Source organism: Danaus plexippus (genome assembly GCF_018135715.1).
Source record: "Danaus plexippus chromosome 18 unlocalized genomic scaffold, MEX_DaPlex mxdp_35, whole genome shotgun sequence".
Classification (NCBI taxonomy): domain Eukaryota; kingdom Metazoa; phylum Arthropoda; class Insecta; order Lepidoptera; family Nymphalidae; genus Danaus; species Danaus plexippus.
The window spans coordinates 2,138,175-2,152,249 of NW_026869854.1; the positions used below are offsets into that span (position 1 = coordinate 2,138,175).

The window sequence follows — 14,075 nt, forward strand, 5'->3', positions numbered from 1 at the left end:
TAATTTCTCCACTGGATATTTAGTTTCAAATAATATTTATAAAGGGGCGATGAACAGATCGGAATCGTTCTAAGGTACTTTCGTGGCTCAGAGTTGGTTGATAGATTTATAAAATATATAGATGTTAGTTCTGATTGGACTGCTGTAACTTAATGCGCAAATATTTTCAATGTTTTAGAGGAGGAGATTATAATGAAAATTGTTTTTTTTTTTTTACATATAACCCTACTCTAAATCTCTATGCCCGCCCCTGCGAATAAAGTAATCAAACAGTAAGACCGTATTGCATTTTTACTAATCATCATCAAAACATAACACATAACCAAAGAGGAGATATTTGAGATTAAAGTGTCCACTACGACAAAACAACAAATTCATATATAAGGACTATTTAAATGAAACTAGTATTATTCGGATTTACTACACGGATTTTATTATTTAAAAACTACCGTGATCACGGTTGCTGCAAAGTAACCGAAACGTCGGGATTATGTAGTTTTTAAATAATAAAATCCGCGTAGTAAATCCGAATAATACTAGTTTCATTTAAATGAATACTCGCGAAAATCTTAGATCTCATTATAAGGACTATTACTTTTTTCATACGATTAGTTCAAAAATAGTATGAAAGATATGGTACAAAGCGCCCCATGCCTTTCTCATAACAATACAAATTTTTTCAGCCCACTGTTATTGTTAATGTTAAAGATTATTTTTTACTTTTTGTTACGTTAATTAGAAAAGCATGTTTTATAAATTTTTTTAACTATATTTTATTGCATATTTCACCAAATGATCCAATGTAGGCCTTTGAGCTAGCCATCCTCTAAAATTGTATGTTTAATAGTGTAATTGTCAAACAGCGATGCTAAGGACGTCAGGTCGAATTCCGCTCTACTGATAGGATGTTCACGCCAAGCGAGCGGTTTGAAAAGGTGGATCTGCGGCGTGACGCATTCTCCTCGGTGAACCAGGATCCATTCTAGTAACAAATGAAATATTATAAAATAGATCGATCCCTGTATTCTATAAAAAATTATATATATTATAAAGATTTTGTTCGTCCTATCCAAATTTTTGACTATTATAACACTAACCGAAAATAGTTGAAGCTAATTTCGACAATTTAAATATAGCTTTCATCCATATCAATTACATTTAATGACAAAATATTATAAGAATAATAAAGTATTAAAACTCAGCTGTAGTCTAATTCCGAGTGGCATTGTGCATCGAGGAACCTGCAGTAAGTCGGGAAGGTGCGGTATCCCTCTGACTGTTCGTCTATTTCTGCACCGGAACAGTACCAGGCGAACACGGTCGGTGTGCAGCCGTGATAATGAAGAATATCAACTCTACGAGCACACACTTCTCCTATACTAAATAGAATACGAGAAAAAAAATTAACCAACACAAATATAAAAAAGTATTCACGAATAATATTAATTAGCTATACCTAGTGTAAATATCGATACACTCTTCACCACAGACCATAGGAACCTGGGTTGTCGTTACTCCAGGTGGAAGCTCCTTGTTCTGGAACACCCAGGATCCATCCGCCCAGTAAGGCTCGTAGCCATAGTTTGGGTTGAATAATTTTGTTGTCTTACTCCCAAACAGGTGTTGAAAATTTCTTGGAATAATGATTTACCGATATATTATACAAATCATTATTTCTATGAATATATTAGTAAAATTTATGAAATAAAAAAATTACAATATCCATAAAATCCGTACTTAGTAACTGTGGCATTAAAATATTTAGATTGTAAAATTATTTTTATGACCACAAAACAGTTGAGAAAATTAATCTTTCTTCTACAAAATAGTTAGTTGCTATCTATTTATTTCTTACTGAGGATACTGCTGTTGTTGAGAATGAACTTGTAACTTAGTGATTTGGACTGTAATCAACAATGTTCAAATTAAATTATACACATCTTGCATTTCTCTTATTTTTTTTTATATTAATATAGAAGGAATACTTACTTATAAATACAATCAACAATAAATTCATTGAAATTACAGTGACAGTACTTAATGATGACAGTAAACTGTTTCAGGAAATACATGAACAAGAAAGAACATCGGTTTCACTTTAACATCTAGAGAACTGTTTAGACAACGTCATGTAACAATAACAATAAAAATCGTATTGGATCTTTTTAATTAAATGGAAAAATCCGAGTTCGCTATGATTTTACAATCAACGGTAGAGATTTATGTTGTTTATTAGAAACGAATGTCTGTAAGAACTGCTTTACAATAAAAACCTAAAAATGAACGTTATGCCAACCATCAGCCACGTCACTATTGTGGCAACATAAATAATAATTAATGCGTTAACGATACTGTTGTATAATAATATGTAGTGAAATTGTGTTGCAAACATTAACATCAAGAACAAATTGTTCGATACACGTAAGAAATGCGTGATGTTCTCACCGAAACATTTTAACACATTTAGGTTTGCTTAAAAATGTTTTCTGTATTTATCTCTATATAATCAATTCTTTTGCTGTTCTATTTCATTTGTTCATTTCAGTATTATACCACTTTTGTTAAATGAATTCTCATTAACATCCGACCTAAAAAGAGGAGTGTAAGAAGTTTGACTTTGATGTTTGACAGTGTGTGCGTGCATGCGTGCGTACTTGCGTGGGTGAGTGTGTGTATGCGTGTGCATGAGCGTGCCTGCGTGCGTGCTTGCGTGCGCTAAAATTAATTATTTAATTTGTGTCTTATATATCACTAGACTTCATCGGTCTACTGCAAGATTTCTTGTGGGATTTGATTAACAAAAAAAAATTAATGAACAGATATTACACATAAAAATTTGACAAGCAAAAAATAATATGACATACCTAATTAAAAATATTATTTACAGTTTTCGTTTGTGACATTTAAAGTAACTCGACTCAAAGAAATAAAAATATTAATAAATTATTTAATTCTATTTATTTATGGAACGTGTATTTAAATCATATACACCTACTTAACTTAAATTTAATAAAGTGACATGCACAAAGCATAAGTTACAAGGAACTAAGTGTTTCTAAATCATAAGTTTTGTATGTCTTACAAGAGACCACTTAGAAAAAAAATTGTTTAAAAATATATAATATAATACAAACTCGTATATAGAAAATAAGATTCGTACTTTATTTTACTAAGTTGGCTACATTAACAGAATTATATCCTTATGGTTATTGAGTTTGTGTCATCACTCTACGAAGTGTTGCCAGTTTCTTCATTCTATTACATAGATACCTTAGTACTAAATATCCTAGGCTTTTCTCATCAAAAACTGTTAAAGCTTCGTATGAGTGACCACGAAAAGCTTAGACTAAGCATATTGTGTATTTGTAATTTAAATAACGTTAAACATTAAATATTTATTATTAGTGAGGCATCTTGCAGCAATGATTCTTCCCGATCTTCTGTCTCTTCAAATATATGACTTAGTGGTATAATAAATTAGTATTTAATCGAATTAATTGCATAAAACCTCGACTCATACGTATAGACTCGAGTTAATATGCTTATATGTCCGGTGGGATAAGTTGCAAGATCTCGACACTCGCCTCGGTACATGATCATCCATTCTAAAGATATACGAATGTTTGTAAAACAATCTTTGATATAAGTCCTGACGATATATGGACGATGTAGGTCCGACGGATGTATGGACGAGGATGTTTATTTCTTTTCACATTGAAACTCTAAATTTATTATAAAGACACTTTACTGTTCTAATTATAATAATAAGGTGTGTAATTCGATGAAGTTAGTTCTTCCAAGAAGTTTGTGGGTTAGTTGTCATGTTTTTAAGTATCCCTTTTTCGGTGTATATTTATTATGAGTACTATACAAAAAAGAACATGACTAAAAGTATATCTAATTCCCATATTATGTATTCTACAATCGTTTCCGAGACAATTAATGAGACAATTAAGACAGAATGTTGACTCTCCTCGATGAGAATTTGTTAATTCCAAAGGTTACTGATTAGGTTTTTATTTATTCTATACACCGTTGGTATGCTTTCTTTGCCTACCTCAGGCTTTTCTGCAAATATTTGGCTAAATGTATAGTATTTATTACAGTAGTTTCAGTCGTATAACAGATAATTCTACTTTAATCCCTTCCCTGTAATCTGATTCACGAGGAGAGGATATGAAATGTCAATTGTCATAAGTACAAAACATAGTTGTCAAACATAAAGAATGAACAGTTCTGGTATCATACTTACTGGACCTTCCCGTGCAGTCTTCGTTAAGAAGATCGCAGTAGTTTTTAAATTGTTTCCTTTCATATAGTACATTTCTAGCGCATACCGTCCCAAACCTTTACAAACAAACATGCTATAATCTTCATGCAAACGAATTATCTTCATTACTTCTGACAACCATTACTTATAGGGTAAAACATTTTAATAGACCCACACTTACAATATATACATTTCAGGACACTGATTACCGCAGATGCTGTTCGTGGGTTTGGCGGTAGTTTTGTCTAACCTGTCAAACACCCAGCTGCCACCCATCCAGTACGGCTCGAACCCATAGTTAGGGTTGTAATGTTTTGAACGCTTTGGACCGAGGTAGAAAGGATCCTTCATCCTTAAAAACACCCGTTTATATTAATTTTCTTCAACGCTCATCACATAATGAATCGTTGTCGTTACTCCGGGTGGAAGCTCCTTGTTCTGGAACACCCAGGATCCATCCGCCCAGTAAGGCTCGTAGCCATAGTTTGGGTTGAACAATTTTGTTGTCTTACTCCGAAACAGGTCTTGTAAATTTCTTGGAATAATGATTTACCGATATATTATACAAATCATTATTTCTATGAATATATTAGTAAAATTTATGCAATAAAAAAATTACAATATCCATAAAATCCGTACTTAGTAACTGTGGCAATAAAATATTTAGATTGAATTATTATGGCCACAAAACAGTTGAGAAAATTAATCTTTCTTCTACAAAATAGTTAGTTGCTATCTATTTATTTCTTACTCAGGATACTGCTGTTGTTGAGAATGAACTTGCAAAGTAGTGATTTGGACTGTAATCAACAATGTTCAAATTAAATTATACACATCTTGCATTTCTCTTATTTTTTTTATATTAATATAGAAGGAATACTTACTTATAAATACAATCAACAATAAATTCATTGAAATTACAGTGACAGTACTTAATGATGACAGTAAACTGTTTCAGGAAATACATGAACAAGAAAAAACATCGGTTTCACTTTAACATCTAGAGAACTGTTTAGACAACGTCATGTAACAATAACAATAAAAATCGTATTGGATCTTTTTAATTAAATGGAAAAATCCGAGTTCGCTATGATTTTACAATCAACGGTAGAGATTTATGTTGTTTATTAGAAACGAATGTCTGTAAGAACTGCTTTACAATAAAAACCTAAAAATGAACGTTATGCCAACCATCAGCCACGTCACTATTGTGGCAACATAAATAATAATTAATGCGTTAACGATACTGTTGTATAATAATATGTAGTGAAATTGTGTTGCAAACATTAACATCAAGAACAAATTGTTCGATACACGTAAGAAATGCGTGATGTTCTCACCGAAACATTTTAACACATTTAGGTTTGCTTAAAAATGTTTTCTGTATTTATCTCTATATAATCAATTCTTTTGCTGTTCTATTTCATTTGTTCATTTCAGTATTATACCACTTTTGTTAAATGAATTCTCATTAACATCCGACCTAAAAAGAGGAGTGTAAGAAGTTTGACTTTGATGTTTGACAGTGTGTGCGTGCATGCGTGCGTACTTGCGTGGGTGAGTGTGTGTATGCGTGTGCATGAGCGTGCCTGCGTGCGTGCTTGCGTGCGCTAAAATTAATTATTTAATTTGTGTCTTATATATCACTAGACTTCATCGGTCTACTGCAAGATTTCTTGTGGGATTTGATTAACAAAAAAAAATTAATGAACAGATATTACACATAAAAATTGACAAGCAAAAAATAATATGACATACCTAATTAAAAATATTATTTACAGTTTTCGTTTGTGACATTTAAAGTAACTCGACTCAAAGAAATAAAAATATTAATAAATTATTTAATTCTATTTATTTATGGAACGTGTATTTAAATCATATACACCTACTTAACTTAAATTTAATAAAGTGACATGCACAAAGCATAAGTTACAAGGAACTAAGTGTTTCTAAATCATAAGTTTTGTATGTCTTACAAGAGACCACTTAGAAAAAAAATTGTTTAAAAATATATAATATAATACAAACTCGTATATAGAAAATAAGATTCGTACTTTATTTTACTAAGTTGGCTACATTAACAGAATTATATCCTTATGGTTATTGAGTTTGTGTCATCACTCTACGAAGTGTTGCCAGTTTCTTCATTCTATTACATAGATACCTTAGTACTAAATATCCTAGGCTTTTCTCATCAAAAACTGTTAAAGCTTCGTATGAGTGACCACGAAAAGCTTAGACTAAGCATATTGTGTATTTGTAATTTAAATAACGTTAAACATTAAATATTTATTATTAGTGAGGCATCTTGCAGCAATGATTCTTCCCGATCTTCTGTCTCTTCAAATATATGACTTAGTGGTATAATAAATTAGTATTTAATCGAATTAATTGCATAAAACATCGACTCATACGTGTAGACTCGAGTTAATATGCTTATATGTCCGGTGGGATAAGTTGCAAGATCTCGACACTCACCTCGGTACAGGATCATCCATTCTAAAGATATACGAATGTTTGTAAAACAATCTTTGATATAAGTCCTGACGATATATGGACGATGTAGGTCCGACGGATGTATGGACGAGGATGTTTATTTCTTTTCACATTGAAACTCTAAATTTATTATAAAGACACTTTACTGTTCTAATTATAATAATAAGGTGTGTAATTCGATGAAGTTAGTTCTTCCAAGAAGTTTGTGGGTTAGTTGTCATGTTTTTAAGTATCCCTTTTTCGGTGTATATTTATTATGAGTACTATACAAAAAAGAACATGACTAAAAGTATATCTAATTCCCATATTATGTATTCTACAATCGTTTCCGAGACAATTAATGAGACAATTAAGACAGAATGTTGACTCTCCTTGATCAGAATTTGTTAATTCCAAAGGTTACTGATTAGGTTTTTATTTATTCTATACACCGTTGGTATGCTTTCTTTGCCTACCTCAGGCTTTTCTGCAAATATTTGGCTAAATGTATAGTATTTATTACAGTAGTTTTAGTCGTATAACAGATAATTCTACTTTAATCCCTTCCCTGTAATCTGATTCACGAGGAGAGGATATGAAATGTCAATTGTCATAAGTACAAAACATAGTTGTCAAACATAAAGAATGAACAGTTCTGGTATCATACTTACTGGACCTTCCCGTGCAGTCTTCGTTAAGAAGATCGCAGTAGTTTTTAAATTGTTTCCTTTCATATAGTACATTTCTAGCGCATACCGTCCCAAACCTTTACAAACAAACATGCTATAATCTTCATGCAAACGAATTATCTTCATTACTTCTGACAACCATTACTTATAGGGTAAAACATTTTAATAGACCCACACTTACAATATATACATTTCAGGACACTGATTACCGCAGATGCTGTTCGTGGGTTTGGCGGTAGTTTTGTCTAACCTGTCAAACACCCAGCTGCCACCCATCCAGTACGGCTCGAACCCATAGTTAGGGTTGTAATGTTTTGAACGCTTTGGACCGAGGTAGAAAGGATCCTTCATCCTTAAAAACAACCGTTTATATTAATTTTCTGCAACGCACATCACATAATGAATGGTTAAGTTTCTCGGTGAAATTCCAGTATAATTATAATCTATCTTATTCTGAAGTCTTGTTTAAATTATTTTAAAGTTACATTGAAATAAATTAAAGAAGTATTTGAGTGAAGAGCGACTAACACTCCTTACACCGCCGAAACTCTCGCATTTACAATATTGGTTGGATGTTCCATTAAACAATGGAACCCTGACGAAAAGATTTGTGGCCACAAAAATAAATTAGGTAGTGTGAACATATCAAAGTTATTGTACAAAGTAGTTTTAATTTTAAAATATTATGACATTTCCAATATGGTTACTTCCATTCTTTATTTTCTCCATTGACCCAATTACCTTCGAAACGTATCGGGAAAAGGGTGGAGCGACAATTCTGACAGGGCTTTTTTGATACAGACTGATGAATGAGAGCTGGTAACGCATTCAATGGTACGACGCCTGGCACATCTAGTGTGCAATGCCGATCACAAACTAGAAATAGACAATGGAAGTTTTAGACAGACTTTAGTTTGTTTTAATGAACAAAAACAGAACCCTTACTTACGTATATTTAATTCCAAACGTCACTTATATTTTCATCTTGATTCTTACAATAAAAAACAGGTGACACAATTTATGTAAGTATTTTAAGTGAAAGATCATAGCATTTATAGATTTCGATTTTTATGTAAATCTTTAAATCCTAAGACAAATGTTACATCGAATTAACCTGTAACTAGTCTCAGCTCAATAATAATTAATAATAATGCTATGACACTCACTCATAAAGCACACGAATACCTTTTATATTAACATTTGTCGATATAAAAATCCTATTTTTTCAATGAATAAACTTATTTTAAAATGATTCAACACATTTTTACTAGAGTAAAATGACAAAAATCACGCTCGTACTGTTTTAAATACTATGGGTAATGCAGGTTGATTGAAATGGAAAAATACAATATTGCAATACACATAAAGTTGAAATGCATATTCGAAAAACACATACATATACAAGAGTCGATATCTGACTTTGAATGGCATTTCAGAATTCTTTTCTCTTTGACATCAAGATATCGCTAGAAATTTGTCTCTTATGTCTCAGCCAACTGCAAATAATATGTATCTTTGCGATTAGTAATAATACGACTGCTTTAATTTGGATGCCAAATTGAAAAGCCAAAGCATTTTCAGTTAATTCATTCATTCATTAATAACTTAAATGTAATTATTTTGTATTTATTTGAATGCCTTCTTAACATTGGTGAAAATGATGAATTATAATGGTAACAATAGCAATTTGTCGTCCTAACTAAGTATATATATAATCTAGCGGTATATTTCCATGTCGGTCAAAAGCTACGGATAAAGGGAAGTGATAATCTAAATTCATGTATACAAAATGCAAATAAGGTCTAAAATTTATGCCGCATATAAGGAACCTATGCAAATATTTGCTATCTGTCTTTGTAGATAGGGAGTTTAAAAAAGTTGTGGTCTGCTTGACAGTTATTTGTCTCGGCATTAACGCTTATCAATGGAACGCCGCACTCGACCCGCCGCGCTGGTCTGTATGGCCTCTGCCATTCTTATTTATAGCACCAATTCATGTTTTTAATGGAAGAGTGCTTAGAGCGAGTGTAACATGAAGATGAGCTTATATGTACGAGTGTTTTGTTTTGTCTTAATTCTTGTTTATAACTTATAGATAATAAAGGGGTTGTAGATATCATCAAATAAAAAATAATAACAGATTTTTTTTTTAATACAATTATTATATACTAGTGGTTGAATCATTCCAATGTTTATCTTTAATAAAGATTCTTTACCCAACATTTAAATAAGAACTTTCCGAGAAAAGTCAAAGATGCCGCGTCCGCTGTATTAAGTAGGTAAATTACTTTACAGTCAGATATTAAATTTTGATCAAATAATATGCATACATATTTACTGAATGATTTCCTCGAGGCTTTCTTTTTATTGTACGCGAATATCACCCGCGAGTAAAATTAGAATAAGCTTATTTACGTTTTGACGTTGAAAGATGAATTTATACTGTAATACACCTTTGGCGTTTGCGGTTTGTTGGACGTATGCCTCTATATATACACATACTGTAAATAGGAGTTGCATTTTGGCTCCGGCCCTAAAAGCACGTCATAAATATCGTGCAACCCTCAAATAAACGTAGTTATCACTGCCAATATTTTTAGATTAAATACACAAATTTTAATGAAAATCAAAAATGCATTTTTTTTGTGAAACATTACATTTTTTCGAAATCAAAATACAATTAATTTATTATAGCTTTAGATATTCAGTATTTAAATCAGCAGTGACCAAAATAACAATAGTTCCTAAAACGGGCAGTATAAAGTTAAACAAGACAGCTGGATAAGAAATGATACGAAGGACTCAACAAGAAAGATTACACAAGCCCTTTTTTGGCGTGTCTGTAAAAAGGTTGCGCTTCTCTCTTAATACTCTTAGACTCTTTTAATTCCTCCTCTACGATTTGTCCTACAGTTCCACGATCGAGACGAGCTTCATGTTTCACTTCATGGAACACTTAACGGATTAGATCCGGGTCTAACCCGAAAAGTAAAACCAGTTTGGTTTCCAGCGATGTATTGTGGCACTTTGGCACTGTTCCACGACATTGGGAAATCGTGTAAGACTTACAAGCCATCACTCCAACCCGCGACGTCTGGCGTTGAACATGTAGGTAGTTATGTAGAAGCTCATCCGCGGATTTTCTCTAAAATTTTTGTTATTTATTTTGATTTGTTGAAAATCAATTACCTATTAAATATGCTGGAATATCTAATTAGGTAATAATACTTATTCCTAATGATATAAAAATGTCATATTATTCAAGAAAGCTTGTTTTTCAAATCACTCAATCGCAACCCTCGTTATTCTATGAAAGGATAAATGCTCAAATGTTCAAAAAATTCTTCTTGTAGCCGTTGTAGTGAACTGTGTTCGTCTTACCCTAACAGATGAACTGTGACCACGTTCCGTGTTCGTGTTTTAAAACATCGTTGGGTTTCTCCTTTGTCATAGTTTATTAGGTAAAAAAGTATTATGCTTGCAACTACTGATTCCATTAAACATTGGATTTTTTTGTCTTTTCCAGTCTTCAATAAAATTTGAAACAAAGTTTTTATTGTTATATATTGTAATATAATTTATATATTTATAATAATAATTGTAAAGAAGAGCTGTATTGACTAATGGATGAATTAGCGCGACGGGAGTTATAATGAGGAGAGAGGAGAGGAGAGATTATTTAAAGAGCATGTTCTGGGTGTAATTCATTATTCTGTGGAAATTAGAAATAAACAAAGTATTTAGGAAGAAGTTGTATTATTTTAATTGTTTTCTTCAAATAGTCAGCTGTGTTTTTTTAATTAAAGTAACATTATAATCGATTCAAAATTCAACGTAAAAAGTAAAAACTCTTATATTAATAGATAAATAAAGTTTTATTTCTCTTAAAATATTGATTTAATTATCTAAAATTTGTTATTTTCATTGTTTTACATGTGTACAATACCCATTGATTGTTTTATTACATACTAGGTGCCCGACCCGGCTTTGCACGGACTCTTTAAAAATATATAAAATACCCTTTTTTACGTAAAGTTGGTTGACTACTTATTTTTTAAGTAAAATCAAGACAAACAAATTTTTCATCATCTTTCTTGTTTAACATATTTTAAGTTTAAACGAAACAATATTATATTTTGATGTTAATAATAGTTTGTTAATATAAAAAAATACAATATTTCTTTGTATACAACATTAATGACGTGATCCTGTCAAGAAATGAACAAATTTTGTTAAGAAGTAGCGTGTGATATGGCAACATTCAACAACAGGAAAAGGTTTTTTTGTAATTGACGATTTTGAATCTTGTGCCGTTGCACAGTTTTGGCGGCCACAAAATTCTTAATAATATGATAGGGGCACCTACTTTTAATGTTAACTGATGTGGCGGGATTCCTGGAGGTGTTACAGATTGAAACTGTTACACGTCATTAGTCGATTGTAAGCTAAACCTAACCTGATCACTACCTCTACTTATTTATTTTGTAATATATTTGAACGATTTTACAGAACTGCACAATTTTACGTTCACATGTACATCGCAGATCTTTCATAAAATTCAGAATGTTTCGGGTGACTTCCTTCAAAAAGCAACTTTATAGGCTGTGGTGGCCAAACTATCTCGTCTATCTTCATCTTGCCATTAGCAAAGCAATATTGGTCAAATCGAGGGAGCGCCTTTCGAATTATTTTGAAAAATTGTAATGCATCGCAGATTATTCTTCAATGGACCAGTTTTTTGCGTTCCACTGCAATTATTTTGTGAAGCACTTCTTAAATGCCGTATATGGTCGTTACCCATGCGGACCTGTTTATCTTCGGGCGTTTCTGTTTGTTTTTAAACATGATGCCTATCACGATCCAACGATAATCGAAGAGTACGATCCAGCGAAGTGTCTCGTGCTTCAACAAATATCGTTAATGTACACACAAATAGATACAAAAACTTAACAAATTATATACTAAAACCTTCCTCGAGAATCACGCTATTGAGTGGTGAAAACTGTTAAACTGTAAAATAATTGATGCAGTATTTTTTCAGTTTATCGCGAACAGACAGACAGACAGCGCGGGGGACTTTATTTTATAGTATATTTCTTTTTTGTTATTATACCACGTTTTATAGTGACTGACGTTTCATGTCAAGTCACACGGGAATGCTGTCGAACGGAATAAAAAGTATCCTATGTCCTTCTCCTGGCTCTAAACTACCTCCCTGCCAATTTTCAGCTAAATCGGTTCAGCCGTTCTTGAGTTATAAGTGGAGTAACTAACACGACTTTCTTTTATATATATAGATGTAGCGTCCAAATCCCGAGTTTTTACCTCAAGCCGCGAACTCCTCGCGCCTTCCTCGTTGGTCTACAAAGCGTGTGCTCCCGTTCAATATCATATTTAATTTCTCTTACTGCAAGCGTTTTCTCGTGTCTCGCAGCTCACTCCGGGGAAATATAACTTCGCCATCCATCCAGTATGAAATGGGTATTCGACGCACAACGCGATATTATATTGAGCGAAATAAAATTGCTCGTGCCGTGTATTTATTTTAGAAACTTTTTATTTATTCATGGCTGAAGTTCTAAGTAGTGTTTTTCCGTGGCTCGTGACTGAGAGGATTCAAACATAATGTATGCTCGAGTCGTGGACATATGTTTATAGCGGCAACGTTTTGTTCTAATATTCAATATTTTCCTATTTTTCTACTGTTTTCAAGTCATGGTTGCTACTGGCTCTACTTACATTATAAATTTTTATTTATTAATAACATTAAAAAAATATTCTAATCCTCTATGATCGGTGGGTACAATCTTTTAGTATCGAGACGCCTGCCTTGTAGCCATGAGGCAAGTCATTATGTGTAGTGTGTGTAAAGGGACTTATTTGGTGCGTTCATTTTATGAAGTTAATTTATCAACACCGAAAAATTGTATATACATCGTTAAACGTTGCTAGGAGTTAGGAATCACGGGTCTGTACATGCCCCTACATGTACAGACCCGTTCACAGTTCGTAAATTATCGACGAAGTACCTACAGAAATAGCCTCCGATAATCATTATGACAATGAACTGAATCAGAGGGAGGACGGATCATGAGCCAAAGTAAGGAAGAGTATGAAATGTACAGAAAATAATGACAGGAAAAGGATTCAAAGAAATAAAGAGGAGACATGAAGAGTTCAATGAAAAAGAAACTCACACACGAACAGTTTAAAGATGGCAACCGTTAAAAATAAAATAACAAAAAATCTCAAAATGCAGAATTGCAAAAATAGTATTATTTTCACAAAACATGTTTATTGTATTACTTCACTTTAATTATAAAATACGACTAACTCTAAACAGAATAATAAAAACAGTACGACTTCTTCGTAAATCACTTGTTTATTTCCAATTTCATCAAAGTAATGAATAATTACATCCAAACATGTTCTTTAAACAATCTCCCCCTCCTCCCCAACCCTCCCCTCCCCTCTCCTCGATATATCACACCACTGTACACCTCCCCCGTCGCGCCACTCATCCCTCAGTCAATCCAGCTCCTCTTTATTTTTGTTACATTGTTTGAATGTTGAGTGAATTTCAATTAACGAATTGTTCAGGACGAGTGAGAGATATGTTAAATAAATAAACGACTATTATA

The 14,075-nt window shown here is 32.5% G+C and overlaps 2 protein-coding genes and 1 long non-coding RNA gene across 4 annotated transcripts; all 3 read right to left on the reverse strand.

Annotated features, from left to right (window-relative positions):
• Nucleotides 1–749: 749 nt before the first annotated feature.
• LOC133320393 (uncharacterized) lies at nucleotides 750–2,604 on the reverse strand. 2 transcript variants are annotated; one of them, XM_061528663.1, is made up of 5 exons: nucleotides 1,990–2,580; nucleotides 1,856–1,904; nucleotides 1,457–1,633; nucleotides 1,204–1,379; nucleotides 750–982 (listed from the first exon to the last, which is right to left on the reverse strand). In XM_061528663.1, the coding sequence occupies exons 1-5, from the start codon at nucleotides 2,015–2,017 to the stop codon at nucleotides 816–818; spliced, it is 597 nt and encodes a 198-aa protein (XP_061384647.1). In that variant the 5' UTR covers nucleotides 2,018–2,580; the 3' UTR covers nucleotides 750–815. The 2 variants fall into 2 exon arrangements, with proteins under 2 accessions (XP_061384647.1, XP_061384646.1); XM_061528662.1 differs by lacking the exon at nucleotides 1,856–1,904 and having other exon boundaries at nucleotides 1,990–2,604.
• A 499-nt stretch (nucleotides 2,605–3,103) lies between these two features.
• On the reverse strand, nucleotides 3,104–5,936 carry LOC116773330 (uncharacterized). Its single transcript, XM_061528664.1, has 5 exons — nucleotides 5,155–5,936; nucleotides 5,022–5,070; nucleotides 4,452–4,622; nucleotides 4,253–4,347; nucleotides 3,104–3,605 (listed from the first exon to the last, which is right to left on the reverse strand). Exons 1-5 carry the CDS (start codon nucleotides 5,180–5,182, stop codon nucleotides 3,478–3,480), a joined length of 471 nt encoding a protein of 156 aa, XP_061384648.1. The 5' UTR covers nucleotides 5,183–5,936; the 3' UTR covers nucleotides 3,104–3,477.
• A 331-nt stretch (nucleotides 5,937–6,267) lies between these two features.
• On the reverse strand, nucleotides 6,268–8,719 carry LOC116773331 (uncharacterized). The gene is made up of 3 exons (XR_004353703.2): nucleotides 8,384–8,719; nucleotides 8,176–8,310; nucleotides 6,268–7,786 (listed from the first exon to the last, which is right to left on the reverse strand). It is a non-coding gene; the product is annotated as an uncharacterized LOC116773331 (long non-coding RNA).
• Nucleotides 8,720–14,075: the final 5,356 nt, after the last annotated feature.

Coding starts and splice junctions, on each gene's coding strand:
- LOC116773330 (XM_061528664.1), bottom strand. CDS start 5,182: ATGAATTTATTGTTGATTGTATTTATAA. Junction 5,071..5,154: donor ATTGTTGATTGTATTTATAA/GTAAGTATTCCT, acceptor TGTTGATTACAG/TCCAAATCACTACTTTGCAA. Junction 4,348..4,451: donor TGTCCTGAAATGTATATATT/GTAAGTGTGGGT, acceptor TTGTTTGTAAAG/GTTTGGGACGGTATGCGCTA.
- LOC133320393 (XM_061528662.1), bottom strand. CDS start 2,072: ATGTATTTCCTGAAACAGTTTACTGTCATCATTAAGTACTGTCACTGT. Junction 1,634..1,989: donor ATTGTTGATTGTATTTATAA/GTAAGTATTCCT, acceptor CATTATTCCAAG/AAATTTTCAACACCTGTTTG. Junction 983..1,203: donor CCACTCGGAATTAGACTACA/GCTGAGTTTTAA, acceptor ATTTGTTACTAG/AATGGATCCTGGTTCACCGA.